The 24640-nt window shown below is 38.7% G+C and overlaps 1 protein-coding gene across 1 annotated transcript in view; it reads right to left on the bottom strand.

Annotated features, from left to right (window-relative positions):
• Positions 1 to 24640, bottom strand: part of PTPRN2 (protein tyrosine phosphatase receptor type N2) — a 592229-nt gene that overhangs the window by 360 nt on the left and 567229 nt on the right. The window contains exons 20-22 of the mRNA XM_054390032.1: positions 22291 to 22344; positions 20139 to 20203; positions 4836 to 4909 (exon numbers count right to left, since the gene is read on the bottom strand). Of these exons, the coding sequence (XP_054246007.1) occupies positions 4836 to 4909; positions 20139 to 20203; positions 22291 to 22344 (193 nt within the window). The remainder of the gene's footprint in view (positions 1 to 4835; positions 4910 to 20138; positions 20204 to 22290; positions 22345 to 24640) is intronic.

The raw sequence follows: 24640 nt of genomic DNA, 5'->3' as shown, positions 1-24640 counted from the left end.
TTGGGAGTAGTTATCACCAGCAATTTTCTTCTGGCACAGAGATGGAAACTTGTTAATGCAACCAAGATACAAATAGGCAAGATGTTGCAAACCACAGCCTTTGGCTTTTCTCAGGACTGTTTCTAGTTGAAATCAGATAGAATAAACAGTCCTGAGAAATATCTACTTTTTGGTTTACCTGTTTCCTTCCTTTTCAATGGTCTTTCTACACTCACAAGTTACCTTACAATGTTTAGACCAGCTCTATTTAAGAAATACTTGGGAAGGTTTTCCTCTGCTATTAATTTACTGTAAGCATAAACCCAAAATTACTAACAGGCTTCTGTGCTGGATTGGAAGAGGCAAGAAGGACACAGCCATGAGTGTCCATCTCTTCTAAGTGCAACCCAAACAGACTTCTGAACTGCATAGTCCTGCAGACTGACAAAGGAGTTCTACTTCCTCAAGGTTAAGAGATGTTACATTTTCCAAACAGGTAATTTTTTCTGAAAATTTTAGCCTACTGAAATATCTGACAAGATGATTTGGTGTTTGTGGCTTCTCAGATGAAAGAAGAAATGTGGGCAATTTATTTCAGAATATAGGCAAATCAAGGACACCAGACAAGGACTGTGGAGAAGTGTCTGGATTTTGTAGAAGTACTCCAGTTGTTTACACCAGTCAGGGTCAAAAGCTGCTGAAGAACTGGCATTGAGAATGGAGGTCTGAGGTGCACCCTACAAAGCACGCTGAGACCACTGCTGGGATACTGTCTGTGTCTCCAGTTAGAAAATGATCTGCCTTGTCTTACTCCACTGAAGAGTTGTATCCCAAGTGGAGATGCCTCAGAGAGAAGCAATGATGGGCACAGTCCCTGAGCAGAATAAAGAACAAAACTCAGAATAATTTCTCAGAGACACTGACATTCAAGAGTTTTGCTGTCTTCTTGGTGCTGTCAAAGTGGCATTTGCTGGACTGCAGCCAACAGTTTTTAATCAGATGTCAATTCACTCTAAAGAGCGTGACTCCTTAGGGACAGAAAATGGTGTAGGTACCTGCTTATGCCTCCCTGCACTCCCCAAGGTCTCTGCAATTCAAAGACAAAGCTGGGAACGCTGGTGACCACGCAGGAGCATCAGCTGTATTTTAGCCTGAGTACACTGAATGCATGAGAGGAACTGAAGGGCAGCGGCAGCAGAGAGGGCACTCTTCTGGACACGCCATGCTAGAACCAAACCAGGTGCTTATAACAACTCTGGAAATTTGGGCTGATGCTTGTGAAGTTCTTGCCTTCAGGAAAACAGCTGCTTGGCAGGAAGAGCCAGCATCTGCTGGACCCCACTGATGCAGCCCTGCGAGGTGACAGACCTGTGGAGCAGCCTGGGAGACCCTTGTTCTGGGGCTGGCAGGAGAGAAGCAAAGCAGGTGCTCCAGGATGCCAGTACTCAGATGTGAGTGGGACAGTTGATAGCCATCACTGCCAGTCCCTGGAGCATGGGGAGCATACCAACAGAAGAGGCTAATCTGAGCATGATGGGGTTGACATGGTGTTGCAGCCAAGTTTCAGAGATGTACAGATGCCTCTTCCAAGGTGTGGGTGTCAATTCAGAAGAGAAGCTGCCCATGGTAATGAGGCTACCTAATGTTCTCTTCATCTGAGTGTTTTACAGTCAGGAAAAGCTCCTAAGACTGGGAACTACATTAATATTAGCCATATTGCTGAAAGTAACTTATATTACTCTGAAGTTATTCACTGAGCAAATCTGTCCCTTAACCTTGTAGGTCCAAGATCTGTTCACCTTATTGTGAAGATCTGTCAGGCTGGAGACCATCTGACCTGTGGGTGTCTTTACCCCTCACAGGGGGGTACCCCTCACAGGAGTGCAGGCCATTATTACACTGCCTGAGGAGAAGTGTCTGTCTCACCCAAGGACTGTGGATTGATCAGCATGAACTCCAAAGTTCCATATGGACGTCAGAGACAGGTCCAGTGGAGACCACCAGCTAACATTACATGTGACCTTAAATTACTGAGGCAAAACAACTTACAAAGCATAATCTTTACAGACAGCTATCAAGACTGACAGAAACACTTCAGTGAAGGGAGCAGTGTAGCAGAAACAAGAGATGTGTGAGGATGTGGTCTTTCTGGGAGGGTGCAGCTGAGCTCTTCCCCCTCCTTCCTTTTGCATAACACAGGTGAAAGGCAGACAGTGCAGTTTCCGTTGATGTGTATCACTAGCCTCCAAAGAAAAACCTTAACACATCTTCTGCATATTTCTGTGAGAACAATCACAGTTAAATTAATTGCAGTAATTTTAAAAGGCATTTGTTTTGTACAGCTACACTGTCATTCACATATGCTATTTGCATACATGAGATTGACTGGAGATGAATTTTAACACCTAGTTTTGCCTGGTAAACAGAGCCAGAGAATCATTTTGTGGCATCAGTCCTCCTATAATACAAAGGTAACAAGAATATATTTAATAAAAAATACTAAGCTATGTTTCATTAAGTCTGCAAATAAAAATTCACAGGAAAGCAGAGTATATGTAGCATCTATGACACAATATAGATCTTAGCTAAATATTACAGATTAGGAGAGAAAACATAGAGGACAGATTAAAAATGGAAGTACATATTTTTCCCATCACAGAGAGAATGCACTTCCTCTGTCATTACTTTTTCCTCTCACATTTATGATTCCCCTGCAAAAAAAGAAAAACAAACCCAAAAAAACCCCACAAAACAACAAAAAAACTAAACCCAAAACCCAGCACACACACACAAAAATACCCAAACCACAAACCCTCTATTATACTTCTCTGAAATGCAGAATGTCATTATGATAATGTCATTACCATTTATTATATACCATGCTTTTGAATTAAAGATGCCTTCCAGAAGACAAAATGTTGGAAACAAATCTTTCACATGCTTATTGAAAATGTGGAGCGCTGCCTGCTGGAAACACAATAACATTGCTGAAGTAAGTTGGTGTTTATTTTGCCTAGGGATATTCTGTAATTGGCATTTCTAACCTGACTTTTAATCCATCGTTTTAAATTACTCCAACAGTCTAATATTCCTCATTTGTATTCAGTTGGGAAAGCACAGGGGTTTGTTTAAATCCATCAGAAAAATTCTCTGGGGATCGTGCATTGCTAGCATGTAACCAGATATTTATAATTTGCAAGACATTAGCTTGAATAAGTGATTTTGGTGGTTTTGAGAAAATGACAATGATGGAAGAAGGAGCAAGAGAAGAGATAAGCAATATCCTGATGAAAACACAGGGTGCATTTGTTTCCTGGAGCTCATCCAGATAAATGTTTGGAGGGTAAAAAATGCTTCTTGAGTGAGGTTTTCATGGGATTCAGGTAACTACTTCTGAGCTAGGTAAGAGAATTGGTTTGCATAACCTCATTCTTTGGTTCTGGAGCTATGTTTTGTTTTGTTTTTTCTTTTGTTGATTGCAACAAATTGTAAATTCCCTTCCCTGAGAGGGAACCTGGAATCTGAGGTCTGTATTTCTACAGACCTGCCATATATTTTGGATGCATTCAGAGAGTAGCTCAAGGCCTTCCGTCTTCCCTCAGGGTAAATACATGTGACATTGGATACTGTGTGCTATATGCATTTTCCCCCCCTGTCTGAATAACCAAAGGAGAAGAAAGATTTGTGCAATTTTATGTCTTACTTGCAGATAAAGATTAGTTAGCTTTGACTGGCTCATCTTTATTTTATGCACTTGATTGGTGAATAATAATTAAACCCCCCCCAACTGTTCTTCAGCACCACTTCTCCTAGTATTAGTGGGAAGATAAAATGATTAGGAAGAGATTCAAGAAAACTTATGAAGCAATGATTCCTGCAACACACATTCATTTCACCTTTGTCCCTCAGCAATTTCAGCTGCCTAAATGCTGCAGACTTTCCTATCAGTTCCAGCCTGGCCAAGGCATAGTTTTATCACATTGCTCTTCTTGCTCAGGTTGGAACTGTAACTCTCATTTGATATTTTACAATGTCATATACAGATTTATTTTGTCTCCATGCCATGAACAAAATTTTTTATTGCTATATTTGCAGCTCTTAACTTGCAGCAAATACCTCAGAGTATCATTCCATACATCCCTGAAATTATTAATAATAAGAAGTTTCCTTTCTAATTGAATGGACTACAGTCACACCATCATCTATATGTAATAGTTTCACATTGGGGAAAAATATCAAAACTATTACTACTTACAGGAATCACAGAGCAAGGTGCTCATTTCACCAAAGTGTACAGATACACTTACCATGCTACATCCATAGAGGACATGTCATTAAGCATGATGTAAGCTCTTCTGCCCCAAAATACAAAAAAATGACCTGATTTCCTACAAAACTATATTCCTTTTGTTCAAAACTTCTTTTCTTTTTCCCCACAAAAAAATTCAAATGCAGAAGTTACATTCTCTTTAATGAAGATTAAAAAAACAACTATTCCATGCACAGTTAAGCACAAATACTCTAAGAAAATAATCCATATTTCAGGATGAAAGCAAGAACATTCTTTCAAATGCACATTTTCTTTAGTAGGTTATAGATTGTTGTCTTGACTGCCCTTCATATATGGTAATCAAGATAGATGTTGGAGATGTTACAAGAAAGAGCAGTAAACACCAAAGAAAGTAGCCTAGATAAATCTTCAGCATAAATAAACCTCAGTTGGTAGGGAGCCAAACAGAGTAATCAGCAAGCGACCTGCGTTAAATTAGGTCATACCCTCTCTCTTCTGTCATGAAAACAACTACTGTGAAAGACCTTTAATGTATTTAAAATCCCAGTGGATTTATTGACAGTACCTTTGTCTGGACCATGCCTGGTCTCTGGTCCCTCAAGTGCTCCAGGGTAGCAGCAATATCAATCTCTTTAGCACCTGCAACAAACCACAAATTGGGCTGAGTTCAGAGCACAAGATAATCCATGCTGCATCTGTCAATCTCTTGCTGTTGGGTTCCCTTTGGGCTAACAGTCCAAATGAAAATTATTACATCCATCTCTCAGCAGACTTGGCAGGCAGCTGCAATTTTTGTGTTCATATAGAAAAGTAAGAAGTTGGGGCAGCCTTTATTAACATGAATTCAAGAGAAGCCAGACAAAAACAAATTCTTAAAAATGCTTCTGCATCTAGAGCAGAATATTTATTGCAGAACCTAAGGGTCCATCTTGTCAATGCCACCCAGTGCCCCTTTGTCCCTTCTAAGACCATGCATTGAATCAAGGGCCTGAACCACACACAGATTTATGCTGTTAGAACAAGATTTAGGTGAACTTTTGTCACCTGCAGCTGAGATCCAGAAAACTTGTCTGTGGCTTCCTAGCTCAGGACCTCCCAGACCATCTTGCTGTGTGATCACTGTTTTACTTGGTGAATCTACAGCATGCTCTTCAGGGTATATGTTGGCTGTCTGGACACTGCTGCTGTGTAGTGATTGTCAACATCAGGATGCAGAAAAGAGCATGCACAGCCTGACTGCTGTGCGGACTGACTCTCTTTCTTGGTGCAAATAGAAGTGCTTTGTTTTAAGACATGATATGTGGAGATCAAAGAAAGCCCCTGTACCTTTCACTTTTCCTATAATAACCCAAAGCATGGAAAACTGAGAGAAATGCTGATTTCCTTCACAATTTCCTCACAGTGAGGTGTTTCAATGTCATCCTCTTCAACTTTCTTAAGTGCCTAACTTGATATATATTTTTGAAGGGATTGAGAGGAAATCAGGATTTTGGTCCCTCTTTGTATAAGCACCAAGAGTAGAAGCCTGGAGAGCAATCCTTTGAGGTGAGAATTTGGATTTCTTGCATCCTGTCCCTTTCTGCATCTTGCAAGAACATCCCACAGTGTCAAAGCATGAGGCAGATGGGCAGAGTATAATCCTAGTCTAAGTGTAACTGCCCCATCTCTGCTCCCCTATCCCCTACTGTCTATGCATTCTCCTAGGGCAGATGTAGGTCCATAGCTTCTGAAGCTTAGAAACATACTGACCTTAGGTGTCTCCTCTTCAGTATGTATACTTTCAGGATTAGATAGTTTATCAAGGACAAAGATCAGCTACAATTCTGAAATCTCTGTTTTTAAAGATACTCAGTGTTGTGCTCTAAAGAAGACTGTGGCCCATCAGTGTGCAATTTGACAACCATTTCTTATTGCCTGGCCATAGAACTCTCCTGTGCCAGTTTGGGACTTCCTTTTGGAGGCATTTCAATGACTCCAACTACTCACAGGGGTCTCAATGCTTACCTTGTGGGCCACTCACACTGCTGCAGTAGCTAACTTGTACACATCTAGAACATACACTTGTTTAGTTCCCAGGACTGGATTTGGAGGATTGGACACAATGGCTACCACTTTTCCCACAACTCTTGCAATTTAATGGTAATTTAACCACAGTCTTGAATAGCCTCAAAGGTGCGTTGCAAGGATCAACCCAAAGACCCTCCCAGTGGAGCAGGCAGATTCCAGTGCCACACAGGCTTCCTCATGGTTGTAAACATGATTATCCTCCTCTGATGAGGGATGGTCTTTGCTTGAAAACACTCTAGGCTTAGGACAAAAATGGAAAAAGGTTCATGCCACGACCTAATAACACTCTTTAATGGCCAGAGAGGCTTCTCAGCTTACCTTTGTAAGAGTTAATTCCTCTACTTCTGTGATGCAAGATTGCAGGCATTTACTAGAGAACTGATGCTTGCTTTTTCATCATCATTAAGAGAATAACGTGCTTAACAGTATGAACAATGCCTGATTATAAAATCTTGATTCAGCAAAGCTCCAAAGCATATGTTTGCACTGGAACATAAGAATAGTCCTGGTGGGTCGGTGTGCTTAATGGATAGTTTGTTTTGACGTGTTTTGTCAGTAAAAGTCCCTTAAAAGGTCAGGTCTTTACAACTTAGTGTTCCCCAGCCCATGCGTTTCGATCAGCCTGTCACTCATGATCATTTCTGATGTCCTCAGCTATAGGCAATTAAAAGGAAATGCAGAGCAAGGTATGATTTTGCAAAAAATCACGTATCTTGTGGAGAGGCCAGGGGGTCAGACACGAGGCAAAGCAGAGGAAGAGATTAGTTTGCAACCTGCTTTTTTGCATTTCTGAATGTCTCTGGTCCTACGGGAAATACCTAAGTGCCTAAAGAGGACGATGAACAAAATTTAGTGATACAAAGACAGGCAGCTGTTTTGGAAAAAAAACTCAAGCACCTTGGAACAAGAACATTCACAAGGAAAAGGAAGAAATCAATGGCATTAGGATCAAGCCAGCATGACTTGTCTTCTCTCTGTATGAGCAAACCTCTCTTCCTCCTGTGCATCCACTGGTACACCTTCTGCATCTATTCCCTTATTGTCTAAAACACAGGAGTTAAAAAATACCTATACACTATTAAATCTCATTTTTTGGTGAAGGCTTTTTTTTTGCCTATTCAAACTTACACTAGACTGCTTTTGCATTACGTAAATTTGGTTCTCTTCCACTGATCTGTGCAATAGTCTGCAGAAAGTTCTCCGGTGACACAGATGGACAAAGGAAGAGATTTCCAAGGCACAAAGGGAGGCCTGAACCCAACCTGCCTTCAGAGGTGAGAGGAGCTCAGTGTTTAACTGCAGTGTGAGCTTTGGAATTCCCTTTGGAAATACTTCCTTGAAATCTGACACAAATTCAACATCATCTTCACCACACTGAAGTTTTCTCTTTAATCTGAGAGTACAACAGCGTGGCGTAACATTCTATAGCACCCAGCAACACTTTATGTATGCTTTTGAGCCATTTCAGGTGACAAAAACCACAGCATATGCTACATGACATTAGGAGAGAGGGTACTCCATTTAAGGAAACTAGGGTCAAATCATGCTTTTATTGAGATGGCCACAAAATACCCACACACTGCTAAGGTATTTTAAACATTGTTTATCTGGAAAGCTCACGTGTAAACTAAATTTGTGGTGGTTTAGAGCAAAAGCTGGAATAATCTGATCCACTGACTCCAAGGATATGCTGTTACTAGAAGCATTTTGCTCAGACTGCTCAACTATGAAGTCCAGTAGTAGATGGAGAGGCAACTTATTGTCATTCAACAAATAATCTAGAGGAAGGATTAAAAATGTTAGGAAAAGAGAACACAAAGTAAGTCGAAAAGGCAGTATTTTCTACCTTTTCTCCTCACCAACATGTCTGCTGGTTTCACAAAACACAAAGGAGGCTAAACCAGGAAGCATTTAAAGAAAAAAGAACTGACTTTTCACCTTTTGACTGTATTTTACTCTGCAGGGAATAAATTTGGTTTGTGTTTGTGACAGGTTCCTTTTTCATGATGGATTTCATTGCTTGTTTTAAATGAATGTACGAATGTAACTTAAGTGTGGGACTGAGCTAGCGTTGTACCAGCAGTATTGTGAAAAATGACTGTGCAATGTGTTTTATTTTTTCTTTCACACAGAACATGCATTTGCAGTAAAATCACTGTGAATCAGATACCACCAGCCTTCCCCTCACCCTTAGCAGCTCAGTGAGCTAGCTGAGTAAATATTTCCAAAAGCACTTCCACACCAGCGCAAGCGAGATTCTAACTCCAGCGATTAACTATCATCTTCCTAAAGGCTTGAAGCATTCACAGTGAGTGCACAACAACCCACACCAGGAACATTAACTGGATAAACGAAAAGAAAACAAGAGAAGATGCAAGCTGAATGATATTTTGCCCCTAAGGAGAGAAGCAGTTTCTGAAGTTTGGGGTCATATCCTTTTCAGCCATTTCTCTCCCTGCAGGCACTGATGCAGGATGCATGCTGGCACTCAACAGCTGGTGCTCCTGATTAGCAGATCTCAAGGGGTTAAAGTGTTTTGCCCTTAGATAGTCATGTAAGTGTAATACCCAGAATGTCATAAAAGCATGGGTAAAAGTCGAATTCCCTTTTTCTCCTGCAATAAATAATGAGCTAGCCACATTGGGCCACAATAGGCTCCATGAGGTGACCAGCAGCAGCTTGTGATATTTAAAATCATCACGAATTATCTAATGTTAGTTTTATGACTAAAATAATGAAATTTTCCCTTTTTTCTCCCCCCCCCTGCCCCTTTCCTAAAGACTGCTTGTGCTTGTGATAAGCACAAGCAACCATGATAAGCATGAGAAACCACTGTGGAGAATAATCCCTTCTACATTGAAGCAGCATTGCTGTCACTGTGATGGTGACAGGAATATGACAGACAAAGTTTTTTGTTTCTTGTATCAGCTGGGAAGAAAAAGTGAAGTTATATCATCAAAAAGGTGTTTTCAGGTTCAGCACGCTTCAGAGTTTGTGCACATGAAAATGTGCTGAGATTTTTTTTTTAGTTGTAAGAAAAAATAAGCATTTGTTACATAAATGTATGAAAATTTTGGCTTAATTAAGGCATACTTTGAGATTTTATTTTTATGAAATAGGCTTGAACATGTTGGCACTGAAGGCAAACTCAAAAGTTCTATTTTATTCATTACTAATGAAAAGTGCAGCATAGATTCTGTGAGACTGATAGAATTTTATATTAAAGGACTGTATTAAAAAGAATATTTTAGATTCTAGTTGCTCTGAATTTTCTATGTATTTATAAAAATAAAATGATCCTTAAATACTTCATCAAAGCAGTTATTTGTGTGTGTGGGGGGGGTGTCTTTTTTTAAATATCCCAAACTGAAGATATTTCTTTGTGGTGTTTCACAAACACATACCCACTCATAAATATTAAATTAAAAAGATTTTATGTGTAGCTGGGAACAACTTTCAGATCTACCAGTACATATCCACAAAAGCTAGGACTATAACTCTGCAGAATGGCCATAGATTTGTACTATGTATGTCCTGCAGGATGGCTTGGTCATTTAGGTTGCTACATTTAGATGCAGTTGAGTTGTCTTCCAGACTAACACTCTGACTTCCTGCATCACTTTGGTTAAAACATTAAATTCACTCTTTGTTTCACACCATCATCTAAAAAATGAACCATCTTTTTCCTACCTATTAAATTGTTATGAAGGCAAATCGTTAATGATTAGATTACACGGCACATGGACACTAGAGAGATGAGGACCTAGATAGGCACTTTTTTTTTCTAATACTCTTTGCACCTTTCTCAGTCCTCTTTCTGTTCCCCTTGATCACAAAGCTGAATGCATGATGTGAGTCATGCTGAGCAGTTATAAATGTGGGATTAGTAGAACTGTTACTATTTCTCCTTAAGGAGATGATGATGATCTCTGTGAGAATAAGCACTTATCCCAATAGAAAAAAAAATTCTAAGGGTAATACAGAAATGACACATCAAGTACTTTTCTCTTTGCAGCAGTAAGTATTCAGTTTCGTTCTAGTCAGATATTACCTGCTTAATGCATCTTTTTATATTTATTATATTGTATAGATTTTGAATTAGGCCTTGAAGGGCAAAGGGACTTGTTAGGTCAGACTGATAACTGCCTTGTTAAAATCTTGAAGGAAGAGTCCCTAATATAGTTCTTCCTATTGCTGTCCCTAGAATTTGAAAAAGATCCAATTAATATATTCAAGATGCTGCTGATTGGCAGCCTTTAGCCTCAGAGTTAGGCACGGTACAGTGTTGAGGGTGGTTGGGAGCATGATGGAAGAGTCACTCATAATATTACAAAACAGCAAAAGTACCCAGAAAGAAAATAAAGGCAAAAAACACAGTGTCATCAAGAACAATGAGCTGTCCCTTCACAGCATGTCTGTGTTTAGGAAGAATACAAGTGCTTTTCATGTTTGGGTGATGCCTAAAAGTGATGCTTCATGGTCAAAGCAAACTTTTGCATAGCAGCTTTATACTGCCTTTCTTCCCTCCCCTGTGTGAAGACTTTGACAAATTCATGGGCTTTTTTTGGTTTAGTAGTTTAGTGTTTGGCTATGTCTTAGAAAGGAGGCAGACAGTAAACTGTAGAGACTCAAGGACAGAAGCTTCCTACACAAAACCAGACAGCAACAGGATCCAGGTCTGCCAGGAGCCTGTACACAGAAAGGGTCCATCTATACTGCTGGCTGTAATAGTGCAGAGAAAGAAGTGGGCCCTCTGGGGAGTTAAGAGGGTATAGTGTACCAGTACCCATGGACTATTACACTCTCACAGCTATGCTGTCCCCAGTGCCCAAACTGGCTGGACATTGCACAGATATGCTATGGATTTGCAATGCCCACAATGTCTCCAGCTTCCCACTGACAACTTTTAAAGGATAGCTTATGTAGCTGCTCCAGCGAGTGTTTGCCCCATTGGGCACTTAATGTTGCAGCAAAACATTTAATCACACCATATGAGGGGCAAACTCAATCTGATTAAAGAAGAAAGGGTGATAACTAAGGGGAGTGTAACACCACTTCTTCACTGACCATTAGTTTTAATGGCATACCAGTAATATTTACTAACTAGCTTAGTCTCAAAGGCCCAGCTTCATCTCATCTACTCCAGCCATCCCTGAAGCTTGAATCAGTTAGTTATCTCCTTTCCCAACAGCTGAGAGAGGGGAAGCTCTGGTGGGCAATTCATTTGCCTGAGAATTATCCTCCAGAGGTGCATGTTCTTCTCCACTGGTGACTGAGGAGACCTAGACAACTAGGTGGGGTAAGATGCCTAACAGTAGGTACTTCATATAGCTGAAGTCAGTTGGAATGAACCTGTGTTGAAAAGGGTTGAGTTTCTGCACTGCAGTTTTGGGCTCCTAAGTACCAAATCTAATGGTGTTTGAGATCTGTGTTTTGTGTCTGTTGCACTCCCTCCTTCCCTCATCCTCAGTTAGGCAGTTTTTGATGGAAATGGCAAAAGACAAAGCAACCTGAATCACAATGTAAAGATAAACCAGTTACAGTATACCATAGGGAAGGTGATGGAACTGAAAAATGTAAGAGTAACTACTGTTTATACAGAGCTCTGATTCAAAGAAACAAGAATATTTTCTTGTAAATACTGGGCTTTAAAATAAGAGCTGAACAACAACTAGAAACTGAAAAAATAAAAGCAATTTTCATTTGTAGTTATCCAGATGTCTGCTGCTGTAGCTGCTGGATTTCTGATATTGGCCAGGAGGATCATTTGATGCTTTTCATAGCAAGAGAAAAGCACGAGCAAAAACATAGTGAAGGACACACTTATAAAGAAAAGAAAAAAAGATAAATGTATTCTGGCTGGCGTTTTCATTAAATGCTTATTCTCTCTCTGACATGAGCAGAATCTGTGTGCATGTCTGTATGTAGTTAGGGATGGACCCAACGTACACCTGAATCAGTGAATTGTCCTCAGTTTCAGACAAAATACCTAAGTGCTTCTATACATCTAACAATGACCTCAATTAAAATTTCACTGCTTTTATTAAAACCAAAACAACAAAGCCAAGAAAATCCAGTGGGTGAAGCAAACACATAAATGGAAAAGGGGATAATTAAGGTAATAAAAGTGGAGTAATGAAAATTACCGTCAGTCATGCACACACAGAGTATACATTTACGTTACATAATGTGTTATTATTTACACATTTTATATTGATACTTAAAACTACATATTATAAATGTATAAATGTAAGTGATATGGCTTTGTCAGTACACAGTCCAAAGGAAGGTGATACTGAAGATGGAACACTTAGGAACAGCCTAGTATTTTAACATCTGCTACAGGGAAATAACTTCTGAGCTTGCAAGGATAGACATTCACTACTGAGATGTCAGATTCTAAGCTAGTATCTTTTGTCAATGCAGAAAAACACATGCAGAAATCACTCACTTTAACTGAATACAAATAGATGACAATTTGAGGACCAATCCTTCCTCACATCCACTGTGCATGAGAGTATGCACATGAAATTCTGTAACATAGAGGAACTGTTTCTCTTTAACATCTAGATTTCCTCCACTGTCCCCAGAAATTATAAGTAAAAGGAATATACCTACATGCAAGAAATAGAATTTCATGAGTTTTATTCCATATAGGGTAAGATATCCCATAATTACCTATGGCCACTCTAGAACCAGTGCACATATCTAAGTTCAGATTACACAAGCACACACACACACATACATGTGCACATACAAGTAAGGACTGTGGATGTACTGCTACTACCTACTTAGAGCTGTTCCCCAGTGTCAGCTCCCATAGAGTTCCACACAGTTTGCTTCTTCTAGCACCTCTTCTTCCAGAAACTATCAGTGAATTACCTGAAAGGCAGTTCATCTCCATGTACTGAATCAAACACGAGCAAAGTTAAGATGCTGATTGCAAAAGTGCCATTTCTGAAAACACGCCCTATAAAGTCTTGGAGTCCCCTTTGGAAATTGTGAATTTTCCATAGAGGGGACACAGAAGTAGCTCACCCACAGGAAACTACTAAATTGTAAGAAATGCATTTTACGTTACTTTGATTTTACATTGCACGTAGGTGGCAATGCCTTCACAAGACAGTACATGGAGTGACCTGAATAGAAGATGCAACTATTACGGATTCATTCTTTAATGACAAACCCAGTCCTTCTATAGAAGTTGTGGAATAATTACACCTTACTTAGGTAATATATGTTGCATCCTTTACAACCAGAAGACTACAGAAAACTTCCATCTGGTCAATTAAACACTTCTCTTCAAATCCCTCTATGGACTGCTGCATGAGATTAGCTACAAAAAAAAGTAGGTCTTCACTCTGTTTATAAACCTCCTTTTCCAAACATTTGCCCAGCTGCTTCTCAAACTGATAGCACAGTACTTCTATGACCAGTTTTTTCCCCTTTCCATATTCTAACCTACCCATTGTGTGAAAAAATGCTGCCCAAATTCCTTATCTGCTTGTCTCCTCCTTAGTTTCAGTCAATGACCTCTTGTTTTCAAATTAGTCACTATCTCAAGCTGCTTACTGACATCAATACATTCCTTTCAGGGTCTTCTAATGCTCTATGGGGACCCCCCTTCGTGCTCCCTTTCCCAAGGAATAGCCCATGTCTGATCAGTCTTTCTTCACAATTCATTTGCCCCAAACCCTGAATAATTAGGATTGCTTTTTATCATGCTTTCCTACTCCCAATTCTTTTCCAATAAAATCCTCAGAACAGCAAATCACTGAAGAAATATAGCTCTTGTAGAGTAATCCCCAGCCACTAAACTAGCTAAAAAAAAAAAAAAAGGAAAAAGCCAAAGAAATTATATCAATAATTTGTTTGCTTTTTGTTTGAAATCTCTATACACCACAAAGGAAACCATCTAAAAATGCATACAACATACACTAGGAAACATCGACCAACACCACCTTCCCAGTGGTCACTAATTCATTTCACAACAGAAGCTTGTAGAACACACTGCATTTTTATATTCATTTTGTGAACTATTAATCAGTGACTTTATAGTGCAAATAACGTGCCAAAAGCTTTGAAGCTTTATATGTCAAAATGTGTTTTGCAAAGGAAATAAACACCGTTTAAAACAGCTTGTTCTAAATTGAGAAAGTTCGCTGAGCATCACAGGCTGGACCGTGAAAAAATGTCCTATACATTCCCTATACACTTTTGCATGTAGCTGGGGGCCCAGATCTCATTGTGATTAATTATCTGCTGGGAAAGGCTGCAAGAATGAGCACTATTTGCCTAATTGTGTTTCCAGGGTAACTCATTACATAAAAGTTACAATACATAAATGCAGCTCATTTGGAAAACTGGCATTACAACATATGATATGTTTACATGGACACTAAGAACTTCCTTCAGAAATTGAAATAGCAACATTTCAGATTTACATGGTTAGCACTATTGCTGCTGAGAACTGAGGCAGTCTTGTGGATAGTACAATAGTGCTAAGTCTAATTTTTCGGCTTTACTGGCCTGCATTTTTAAACATTTTCCAACAGATAGTGATCTGTGTCACTGAAATCTCACAGACCAGCAATGTGATTGATTCAAACTTAGACCATGAAAACAAATGCATTTTTAAGTCCTGATTTTTTTTGATGCAAACTTTTCTCCAGAATACCACCTATTTCTAATCCCACTTCTTTCCATTTTACCATTAAATTAAAAAAAAAAAAATCTCTTACACTATACATTAATTCAATGACTGTGTGAAGTTTTGTTTTAACAGGAAAAGCTAGATCCTGGGTTGAGGAAATACTCCCTCATTCACCAAGAGCATATCAGAAACATGCTCTATTTCTATATCAGTAAATACTCTATACTTGTATCATTACAACTGAACAACAGAATTTATTCAGACTTGCATAAGCATGCAAAAATAAGCTGATTGAATCCATTTTAACATGAATATGGGCAAGCATTTTCTTTCATAAAATCCTTTCAGAGAGGAGCTAACCCCACAACTTCATCATGATTGTTAAATCCAGACAGCAGACAAGCAAAACCTCAGCAAGGGTTCAGATTAGCCAAAATCATTTGATCACGATGAGTCAGAAGGTGAATTAAGGAATCTTTTGTTTTGCTTTAAAATGTCATGGTATGAACTGCATCTGCTCAGGAGCTGACTCACAAGACCCTCAGACAATAGGGTAGTAGGGGCAAGGAAAGGACTTGGGGAGATAACCTCCGCAGCCAGCCCAGGCCAGAGCGTGTGCGCTCATCAATTATAATCCAAGCTTTTGAATTTGAGAGAATAAACCATTGGTTCAGCTTTGCTAAATTTAATTTTTTTTTCCCTGGGTTTTAGAATTTAGAAATCAATACTTTAAAGGGATTTTAAAATTCATATTTGTCTTCCTTTTGACTCGTCTCATTCCAGCTAGTTCAAACACAAGAAAATGGATGGCCAGCAACCCCCAAGCAGCTGCTAGCTGGATTAATATCTGAAAATCAAACTATTATCTACACTATCCAAGCTTCTCAGTTCAGAAAAATGAAAGTGGGAAGACTCATAATATCTTCACTTCTTTTTTTTTTCCCCCCTCCTTTTTTTTTTTGGTGCCAGAAACACTCAATAAAAATGTCTTGCAATATATAAAACTTTTAGGCAGTACAGTAAGTCTGCAAGAAAGACAATAAATGAGAAAATTCTCAACTTTTCTTGAGATCCCACAAAAATAAAAAACCCAGTTATGTCAGGGTTACTGTGAATTTGGGGTGAGGAAGGAATATCAAGTGGACTAAATCTAAATCAGTTTATCTTCCCTAGTACCAAAAGATAAAACTTGTGAATACATCAAGAACATTGAAATTCTCAGCAGTCAGCCTCAGAAAAACAGTCTGTGACAAAAACCCAGCAAGCATTATTATCTAAAAAAAAAAAAAAATCCATTATAATTTTTCTGTGTTTATTTAAATCATTCAAGTATGCATGGAGTTCAAATAAATCCCTTCCCAACTTCTCCCTCAAAACTAAAGATTTGCTTAAGCTGTCTATCAGGGAATGAGGGGTGACTTGGTAACTGCCCTAAAATTGTAACACCCATGTAAAATAGTGTTAAATAATATTTAAATGCATTACTGTAAGGCCAGATTTAACAGTCTTTCCTTTTTATTATTACTTGGATGGGTGTAGGATCAGGGTCTTGTAACTACTCTGCCTATCAATCTAGCAAGAAAAATAACTACAGTAATAAACTACACGACAAATAGCAGCACTAAGTTACCTGAGAAACTAAACAAAAGGATATACTTGCATTTAAAACTTGCCCCTGACACAATGCAAAAATGATAGCACTGAAAAGATACTGGTGTTCTCTTGACGGTTCCAGCATCTAATAAGATTATTCAGTGTATGTTTGGAGCGAACGCACAGATGCAGTCATTACATTTACTGCACAGAGGACAGTGAAATTCATTAAAAACACAACCCAACACGACAGCCCTCCTGATGCTGTGCAGAGCCAGAGGGAGTCCTGCAGGCCAGCACTGCATAGCTTTCAAAGGCAGCTGGGGGCTGGGAAGGCATTTGCTGAGTGAGGGCTCCTGTGAGCTCTCTGCTTGCTCTTGTGTGCCCTCCCACCAGCTCACCACCCCACTAAGCACACCAAGGGGGCATTTCTACCCTCAGTACCAACTTCTTCTCTTCTGCAAGCACACTAAAATAGGGAGCTTTGTGTTTCTTTAAACTTCATTCCTGCTTTCTTGGAGGGGTTGGGGCTGTCAGGCTGAAGTGGCAGGTGTCAAGCACAAAATCCTTCCCAACCTGATTTCTTTCCCCCTGCATTAGGCTTTAAGAACAGATTCCTTTCTGGTGCTTTTCAGCACCTAAAATAATACGAGGCACTTCAACAGACAAGATTGTGGAAGATATGAATTTATAACATGTTTAATAGACTAAGTATTAGCACTAATTCAATGAGCAGTAGGAGAAGAAATTGTAAATGACAAAGGCATTTACAGTTAACTGTCTAAGAGAATGCAGGGAAGTAAATCATTACTTGAAAAAGGATCTCCTTTTCTCAGCCTACCCTATTAAAAGCCCCACTAAAGAGCCAAGGCATTTATTGATTGCTTTCTACTTTCCCACTGCCGAAACTAAGTACTCCTCTATTTACTTTGATTTAAAAATGCATTATTGTCTACTTTCTAATAAACCAGACAGTAGGACAAGAAACTCAAATCATTCTAAGTTTATTCTTAAAAGTCTGGTTTTGTGGTGGTTTTTTTTTTTCGTTTTCTCGTGGGTTGTTGGGGAGGTTTTTTGTGGGTTGTTTTTCTTTCTTTTTCTTTTTTTTTTTTTTTTTTGAAAGACTGAAGGCCTTAATCCTTAAAAGCCTTTTTGAAAGAAATGTTACTAGATGCTGGCCTTGCAGCTGGGTCCAGATTGAAAGTGCACTTAGATTTTTATGTGTAGCGCTGAAGGACTCTGAAGTTAGCCCTCGCACTCCACATAAAAGCTTTGGAAAGGGCATTCTTTGCCACTCGTGCAATTCATTCTCTAAGAAAAGGAAATGGAAAGAAAGATTTCATGTCCAGGGCTTCAGGCCTTTGATCATTTGATGAACATTGGATCCTCAACCTGGGCCTCCAGCTTCTCAGGCCAGACAAAGAGGGCCCCGGCCGCACAGGCTGGGCGCGGGTTCCCGCCCGAACAAAACCTTTGGTGGCCGCACAGTGTGACAGCCTGGGAAAGGCCCACCTCAGCAGGGCTGAGATGCCCGCTCTGCCCTTTGATCTTTCATTTAAACCCCAGCCAAAGCGCCAGGTCAGAGGATTTTGCGTTGCAAACCCCCATGGGCAGAGGGGAGCAGGTCAAGAACAAAATGGGGGTGACCGATCTCCATAAAGCCCTGCGACGCCTTTCTCTGGCCAGTTTCACATGACTTGTCTGGTATTGTCCAGGGCTAAGCCCACACTTAAAATGGAATTTGACATTACATGCTACAATGGAGTCAATAAATGGCATTCTTCAGTGCTTTTACAACAAAGTCAACCCTCCCTTAAGTGGCTGAAAGCCTCAAGCTAGAAAATACTTCTCATCTACTTCTTTATGTGAGTAAATTGCATATACTTTAAATCTAGTTTTCATTACAGCTGCTCATTGCTGATGACTGCAATGAGCCGAACAAATACCTAACAAAGGTCTACATTAATTTTACGAGGTACCATTGCTTCTATTTTTAAAGACTAGGTTGTCACATGGCACATAACAAGCATTGGAAATATCTCCAGATTCCTTCACAGAGTGAAAACCTATTTTCCAACAAGCATGAAAAACCAATCTCATCCCACTGAAAAATTTATTTTCAGTACACTGCTAAGGAGAAGGCAAACATACATCTTCTTTTAACATCAGCAGCAAGTTCCACATGATGCTCATGGGCACAAAATTCAGTCCCCATTTGATGAGATATGTTAGGAAAATCTGGAGAGTGAAAAAATCCTTAACTCTTCTTTCTAAAGGGACAGGAGGTTGCTACATCCCACAAGACTCAGATCTCCAGGATGCAAAAGCACATGAGTGCAAGGCATGGAATGTGATTTTAAACTACATATGAAATATGTCCTTTTACAAATTTTAAACAACTGAGTGATTAGAAAGTGATTAGAACTCAAAGTGATTAGAACTCAAAGAACTAAATATCATTTATATAAATATATGTTTTTACAATTTATCATTTTTCTTTAAATACATGTATGTTCATAATGACAGATCAAGGTGGCTTAAGAGTTTAGGTTGAGAACTAAGAAAGGCAAATTACTATTTTCTGTTTGTTTTCAACCTCACGAGGCTTCTCTTCCTCTTAAAATGTAGTTCTAAGAAACTGTGATACAAACATGTCCAAAAGCATGAAGAAGGAGGATAATATATAAATAAAGTTGACTACTATTAAGTCTTTTTAACATATGGTCGGGCTTACATGCCCACTTTTACCCTCATTCCTTTTGGAGACAGAATCAGTATTAAAAATTTGGTTTAGTTTTAACACACAAAGATTATATCAATCAATAAAAAGTAAAGGAATGGTCCCAATCACTAGAGAATCTATAGACTTCATTTAAACAAACAACAATACTATATTTATGTTGATGGATGATTTCTGACATCATAAAATTACGTCTCACAGATAAAGAAACTAAGAAACAGAAAAGTTAAACAAATTGTTCAATACTGGAGAGTGGCGGAACTGGGAACAGAGCATTAGCTGATTTATTTTCAGTCCTCTGTCCTGTTCACTAGACTCTTTTTGCTCTTTAAGAGAATAATTAGCACAGCCTATGAAGCCCTGTCTGGTACCACTATTTCTAGGCACTTTGGTGGCAATGGACATCTACGAAAGGAAATGTAATGACGTATGACCATCATGGCTGCGTAGGTGACAGCTGACCTGGCAACAGTCACGAAGCAGCCCAGGACCTAACGCATGTAAGCACAAAATAAGGATTGTACAGAGCCAGAGTATCTTCTAAAAACTGTGGTGTGATGACTATTTTAAATGATAAAATCCAAAATTTAAATGCTTCTCAATAGTGAAAAAGCACCTGCTCCTTCACCAAGCACTTGCATTCGAGTTTGTTGTTTGAAATTGCTATAAAAATAAAACTTAAGAGCATTCAGGAAAGAGTACAATTTGCCTCTAATTTATTCTCAGATTTTCTGTGAATATTGCTCCCCACGTTGTCATGGCAACACAAGCACATCTTTCAGTACTAAGGAAGTAACAAGCCTTTTGATTCTCACCTTTAGCCATTTTATTGAGAACCATGTCAATTAGAATGTAGGTTCCACTTCTTCCCGCACCATCACTGCCAACAGAAAGGGAAAAAGAAAAAATAAAGCTGATCAACGTGCATCTAGATTCAATATGGAGATACCTGCCCCTAATGTCATACTGTTATACATGAGGGGAGAGAATGAGGGGTTAAAGGAGGGTATTGAGAGAGGAAAGAAGGCTTGTACAGAATTAACACAAGCAGTTTGTAAAAGATTAACTGCTAGCTTGCATTGATAACAGGGGTTTGTCTTGATTTTTTAAGTCAATTTCTCCTTATGCAAGCAAAGCATTTTAAGCAACAGTGGAAAAGTCACTAACACTAAAACAGGATACCATTTCTATTTAAAAAATGTACATATAATGAGCTTAGTCACTTGTATATGAGATCAAGCACAGAATAAGCCAGACCAGACCATTACCCAGAATGGTTCCAAAGTGTCACAGATTGCGTTTGAACACAGTGGTAAAAGGGAATGTGTACAAAAATCTGCTAGAGAACCGAAATATTTGATACTGAGGGACTGCAATCTTTCTTCAGTATACATCGTAAGCAGCTCGTTTTTTCTTTTACCTTTCCTTTTATTTTATTACCTTTCCTATTACTCCATTGCCTTAGTTGCAATGATCAGAAAAAGACATTATCATGTAATTCCTAAGAAACAGGTTGAACTTTTGTGTATCATCAACCCTTCCTCAGAGATGTGAGACCAAGCCTTAGGAGGGGGAAAACTCCCTAATCTGAATGCAGCTTGTGTCCCTTTCAGAGAGCAACATGTAATTGCCAGCATGATGCTCTTTTAGAGCTGCTGTTAGCAAACATAATTAAGACTTTAAGTAAAAGCTTTTTTTTTCTTCCCCTCCCCAAAATTTTTACAAAGGTGCATGTGTGACCAATTAGACTGGTATGTAGTTTTATTAATTAAGTCATTATTTTTATTGATAGCTCAATTTGTGTACAAGAATTAATGAAAGGAAAAATAATAGAACAGTGTGAAGCGCATTATTACATTCTGTTTACAGGTGGGCTATGAAATGTAATTTTTGTTAAGTCTCTGTAGACAGAAGCTTTTCTCTTCCAGTTACTAGATCACTGCTTAGAAAAAATGAGGTATGGTAATAACTTTTTTTCCCCCCCCTATCTCTATGAAGAAAACAAAGGTACAATCTTATTAGTTAAGCTGAATAATGAGAGAAAAGGCAGCAATCAGGCTCAATTAAAAAAAGTAATGAGCCAATGGTAGACATTTCCATGCATCACAGTAAGGAAAGAGCAAGAAACTTGAAGGTTCTTCATTTTGCATCAAATGTTTCTTTTCTCAGGCTTCCTGAAGGCAATGCAAACAAATCTCCTCCAGGGCATTCACCTCTGCAGAGGGCCACTTCACCAGTGGAAGGTGACTCTGCTGAGCCACATGTGAGAAACACATCCCCTCCCTCCTCACCCAAAATGGAGTGCCACATGTCAAACAACCTGCCTCTTAGCAGGGCTGGTTTCTCTACCTTCCTTATGTACAAGAATATCATCGATAAATAAGTGCATCATTCTCCTTATAACTCAGAACCTCCAATGGTAAAAACCAAACATTAACGTTGTTATGTTAAAGTTTTTCAGTGATCTGCCTGATACCTCTTATGTGCATTGGACTGTCAGGCCTAAAGATAATCTGTGTTTAACAGATTACTCAATCTCTGGGTAGTTTCCATCCCCTGACATTGCCCTCTTTTAACCATGATCACTAAATGCAAGCAAAGAAGAAATAAAACATAATTCAGTGTTACTATAATAAAGACTAATTTGGTAGGGAATGCAAGGAACCATTAGCATTCTGAAGAAGATTTATGAAACTGAAGTGCATCTTGTATTGGAAAGGGTGGCCATACATTGTTAAGTCATAGCACAACATCTACAAAATCATAGGATTGGATAATTTTATTATGAAAACAGATCCTAAGTATTAATTAGCATTAAAAAAACAGCTGAATTACATTTAATACTTCAGCCTAACTCACTGCTGTTTAGTGATTAATCTAAAGCTTTAATTTGTTCATTTTTTTAACATCTATATTAAATTCTTACTCATACAACTCTCTCTAAACTATTTGAGAAATTGTACTTGCCTGCAATGAACAACTACTGGACAAGAGCGACCCCTGTAGCACTTGTTTACTTTTCTGAAATAAAACAGACACAAAAAATTAATTAAGTATATTCCATAGTTTCTCCAGCCAACTGTCAAAAACAAGCAATTAGATAAAGCAAATACTGCAGTCTTTAAAGAAACAGTCAGGCTGATAATTTCCCAATAAAACAAGCAGTTGTTACCTACATAATCTTGTTTAAAGTTTGCTTCTGCTCTGCTGCTGTAGAAATCCCAGTAAACATTTCATTGTTGCTGTTGGCTAGGCAAAATAAATGACCTCTTTTCTCAAATGTCTCATGTTTTAGCTCCAAACCTAAGATTATCTTGAGATGCTTTAATTTGAAAGGCAACTTTAAGTTCATAAGCTTGCTCACAGAAATATCAAGGGGCATCAAACTGAATCCAAAATGAAAAACACAAAAGGCTATCTGGTATACTTTGTACAGTATGTGATGATTTGTAAAACCAGTTGTCCCTAGAAAGGCAATTACCAAATCTCCTGAAAAGCCCACAAAATTCTAAAATGTAATCTATCGTGGTAAAAATAGCTAAAGCCATCAGTAAGCTTTACTGCTTTGGTTCTAGTGCAGAAGCCTTATATATTTAATATTTACACATTCTTGTCTTCTACAGCTTCCTGGTTAAACATTCTCAGTGGCAAGAAAATAGATGTGAAGTCAATAAAAGTGAAGCACAGAAGAGGTCTGCTGATACGTAAACTCAAGGAAATAACTAGGGCTGAAGCAAACTAAGATACTCCATCTAAGAACAGAGACCACAAAACTGGTTTGAATCTATTTAAAATACCTTACAAAACCCCAAATCCCAACCCTCCTCTTCTGCTTTAGGATATATTTTGAATGTCAAGTATGTTACAGGCCCAGAAACCTATAAAATATGCACACTTATGTTAACAAGGCAAGCCGAATAATGGCTAAAATGGGAAAGTATTGCTTCAAGAAATTAAAACCATTCCATTTACTTGATGAGATATTTGAGTTTACTGGAGCTAGAAGGTCTCATATAAAATTATTTCATATGGCAGCTTCCAAGGGGTGCTCAGACTCTCTCATAGTCACCAGCTCACTGTAAGTACTAAATAGGATGCTGACTGCTAAACTCAAGTGTGCCACAGGAATTTGGCAACTGTGGCATGAGGTTATTATGAATTTTAAAGCATAACTAACCTACTGAATCATTTAGTTCTTGGCTGTTCATCTATTCACTAACATCTGTGCTGTGAAAACATGCATATATCTTTAAACACTGCTTACAGTATAGCCTGAAGATGCCTGAAGTTCTGATCTGACAGGGAGTCAGGATACCTGCAACTCAATGCAAATAGGCAATGGAGGTGCTGCTGCTCTCCCATGTAACTGTGTTTTCATATTCTGCTTTTTATTATTTAAGATTCTAACCAAACTTGATAAGATTATTAAGTTCTTGTCATGATTCCCTTTAAACATTAGAATTCAGGAATTTGTCACAATTCTTACTGCATTGATTACCAATGTAAATTGTACTTGCAGAGTACATGGTGTCTCTATATTCCTTGATGGAAGTAAGTAATACAGTAGAACGATGTTCTGTGAAGTAAGTGGTAGGTCATTGAGAAGCACCTGACTTTAGAAGGTAAATGGACCATTTCTATGTCCATAAATGCAAATATATGCAGGCACTACAAAGCAGAACTTCAATGACTTAAGGTGCAGCAGAGTTTTCACGTAACTGAACTACTCAATCCGTAACGGTCATACCTGAGAACTAACTCCTCCCATACAATAGAAAGCCTGGTATTTGAGGTTTTTTTATATTGTACAGTAAATTATATTTAAAATGTCTATAGTAACATCTGATACAGTCAGTCTGCATTCCCCTACCTGCAGCTGGTCATTCTCCTTCCATCCCCCATAATGTGCATTAGTAAAAAGTAATGTCTGTGTTTAAAGAACTAAATGAAAGCTAATAACCACAGAGGAGCATTTACCATTTTTTTTTCCTGCTTGTGTGGTTCCTTTGTTCCTTGTATGGTACCATTAATATGATGTTTGCGTGTTGTGACTAGCCATCTACCAAAGTCCTAATAAAATTTCAATGGCAAACTCAATTTAAGCCTATCAGTACATCAGATCTTCCAGTAAATCAGACAGCCAGAGACACATGTTAGGGAAAGACACCTTATGTTTGTCAGTTTTATTGAAGGCGTTTCAAACATTTTCATCATCACACATTTCAGAAAGCACATTAAAACAAAGAGTTCCAATCCAGCTGGTTCATAGCTCTGTCTATATTTAGCTTATGAAAATATTTAGAAATGCAGCAACATC

This window comes from Indicator indicator, chromosome 20 (assembly GCF_027791375.1).
Source record: "Indicator indicator isolate 239-I01 chromosome 20, UM_Iind_1.1, whole genome shotgun sequence".
NCBI classification, from domain to species: Eukaryota; Metazoa; Chordata; class Aves; order Piciformes; family Indicatoridae; genus Indicator; species Indicator indicator.
This window is presented reverse-complemented; position numbering and strand designations above follow the sequence as displayed.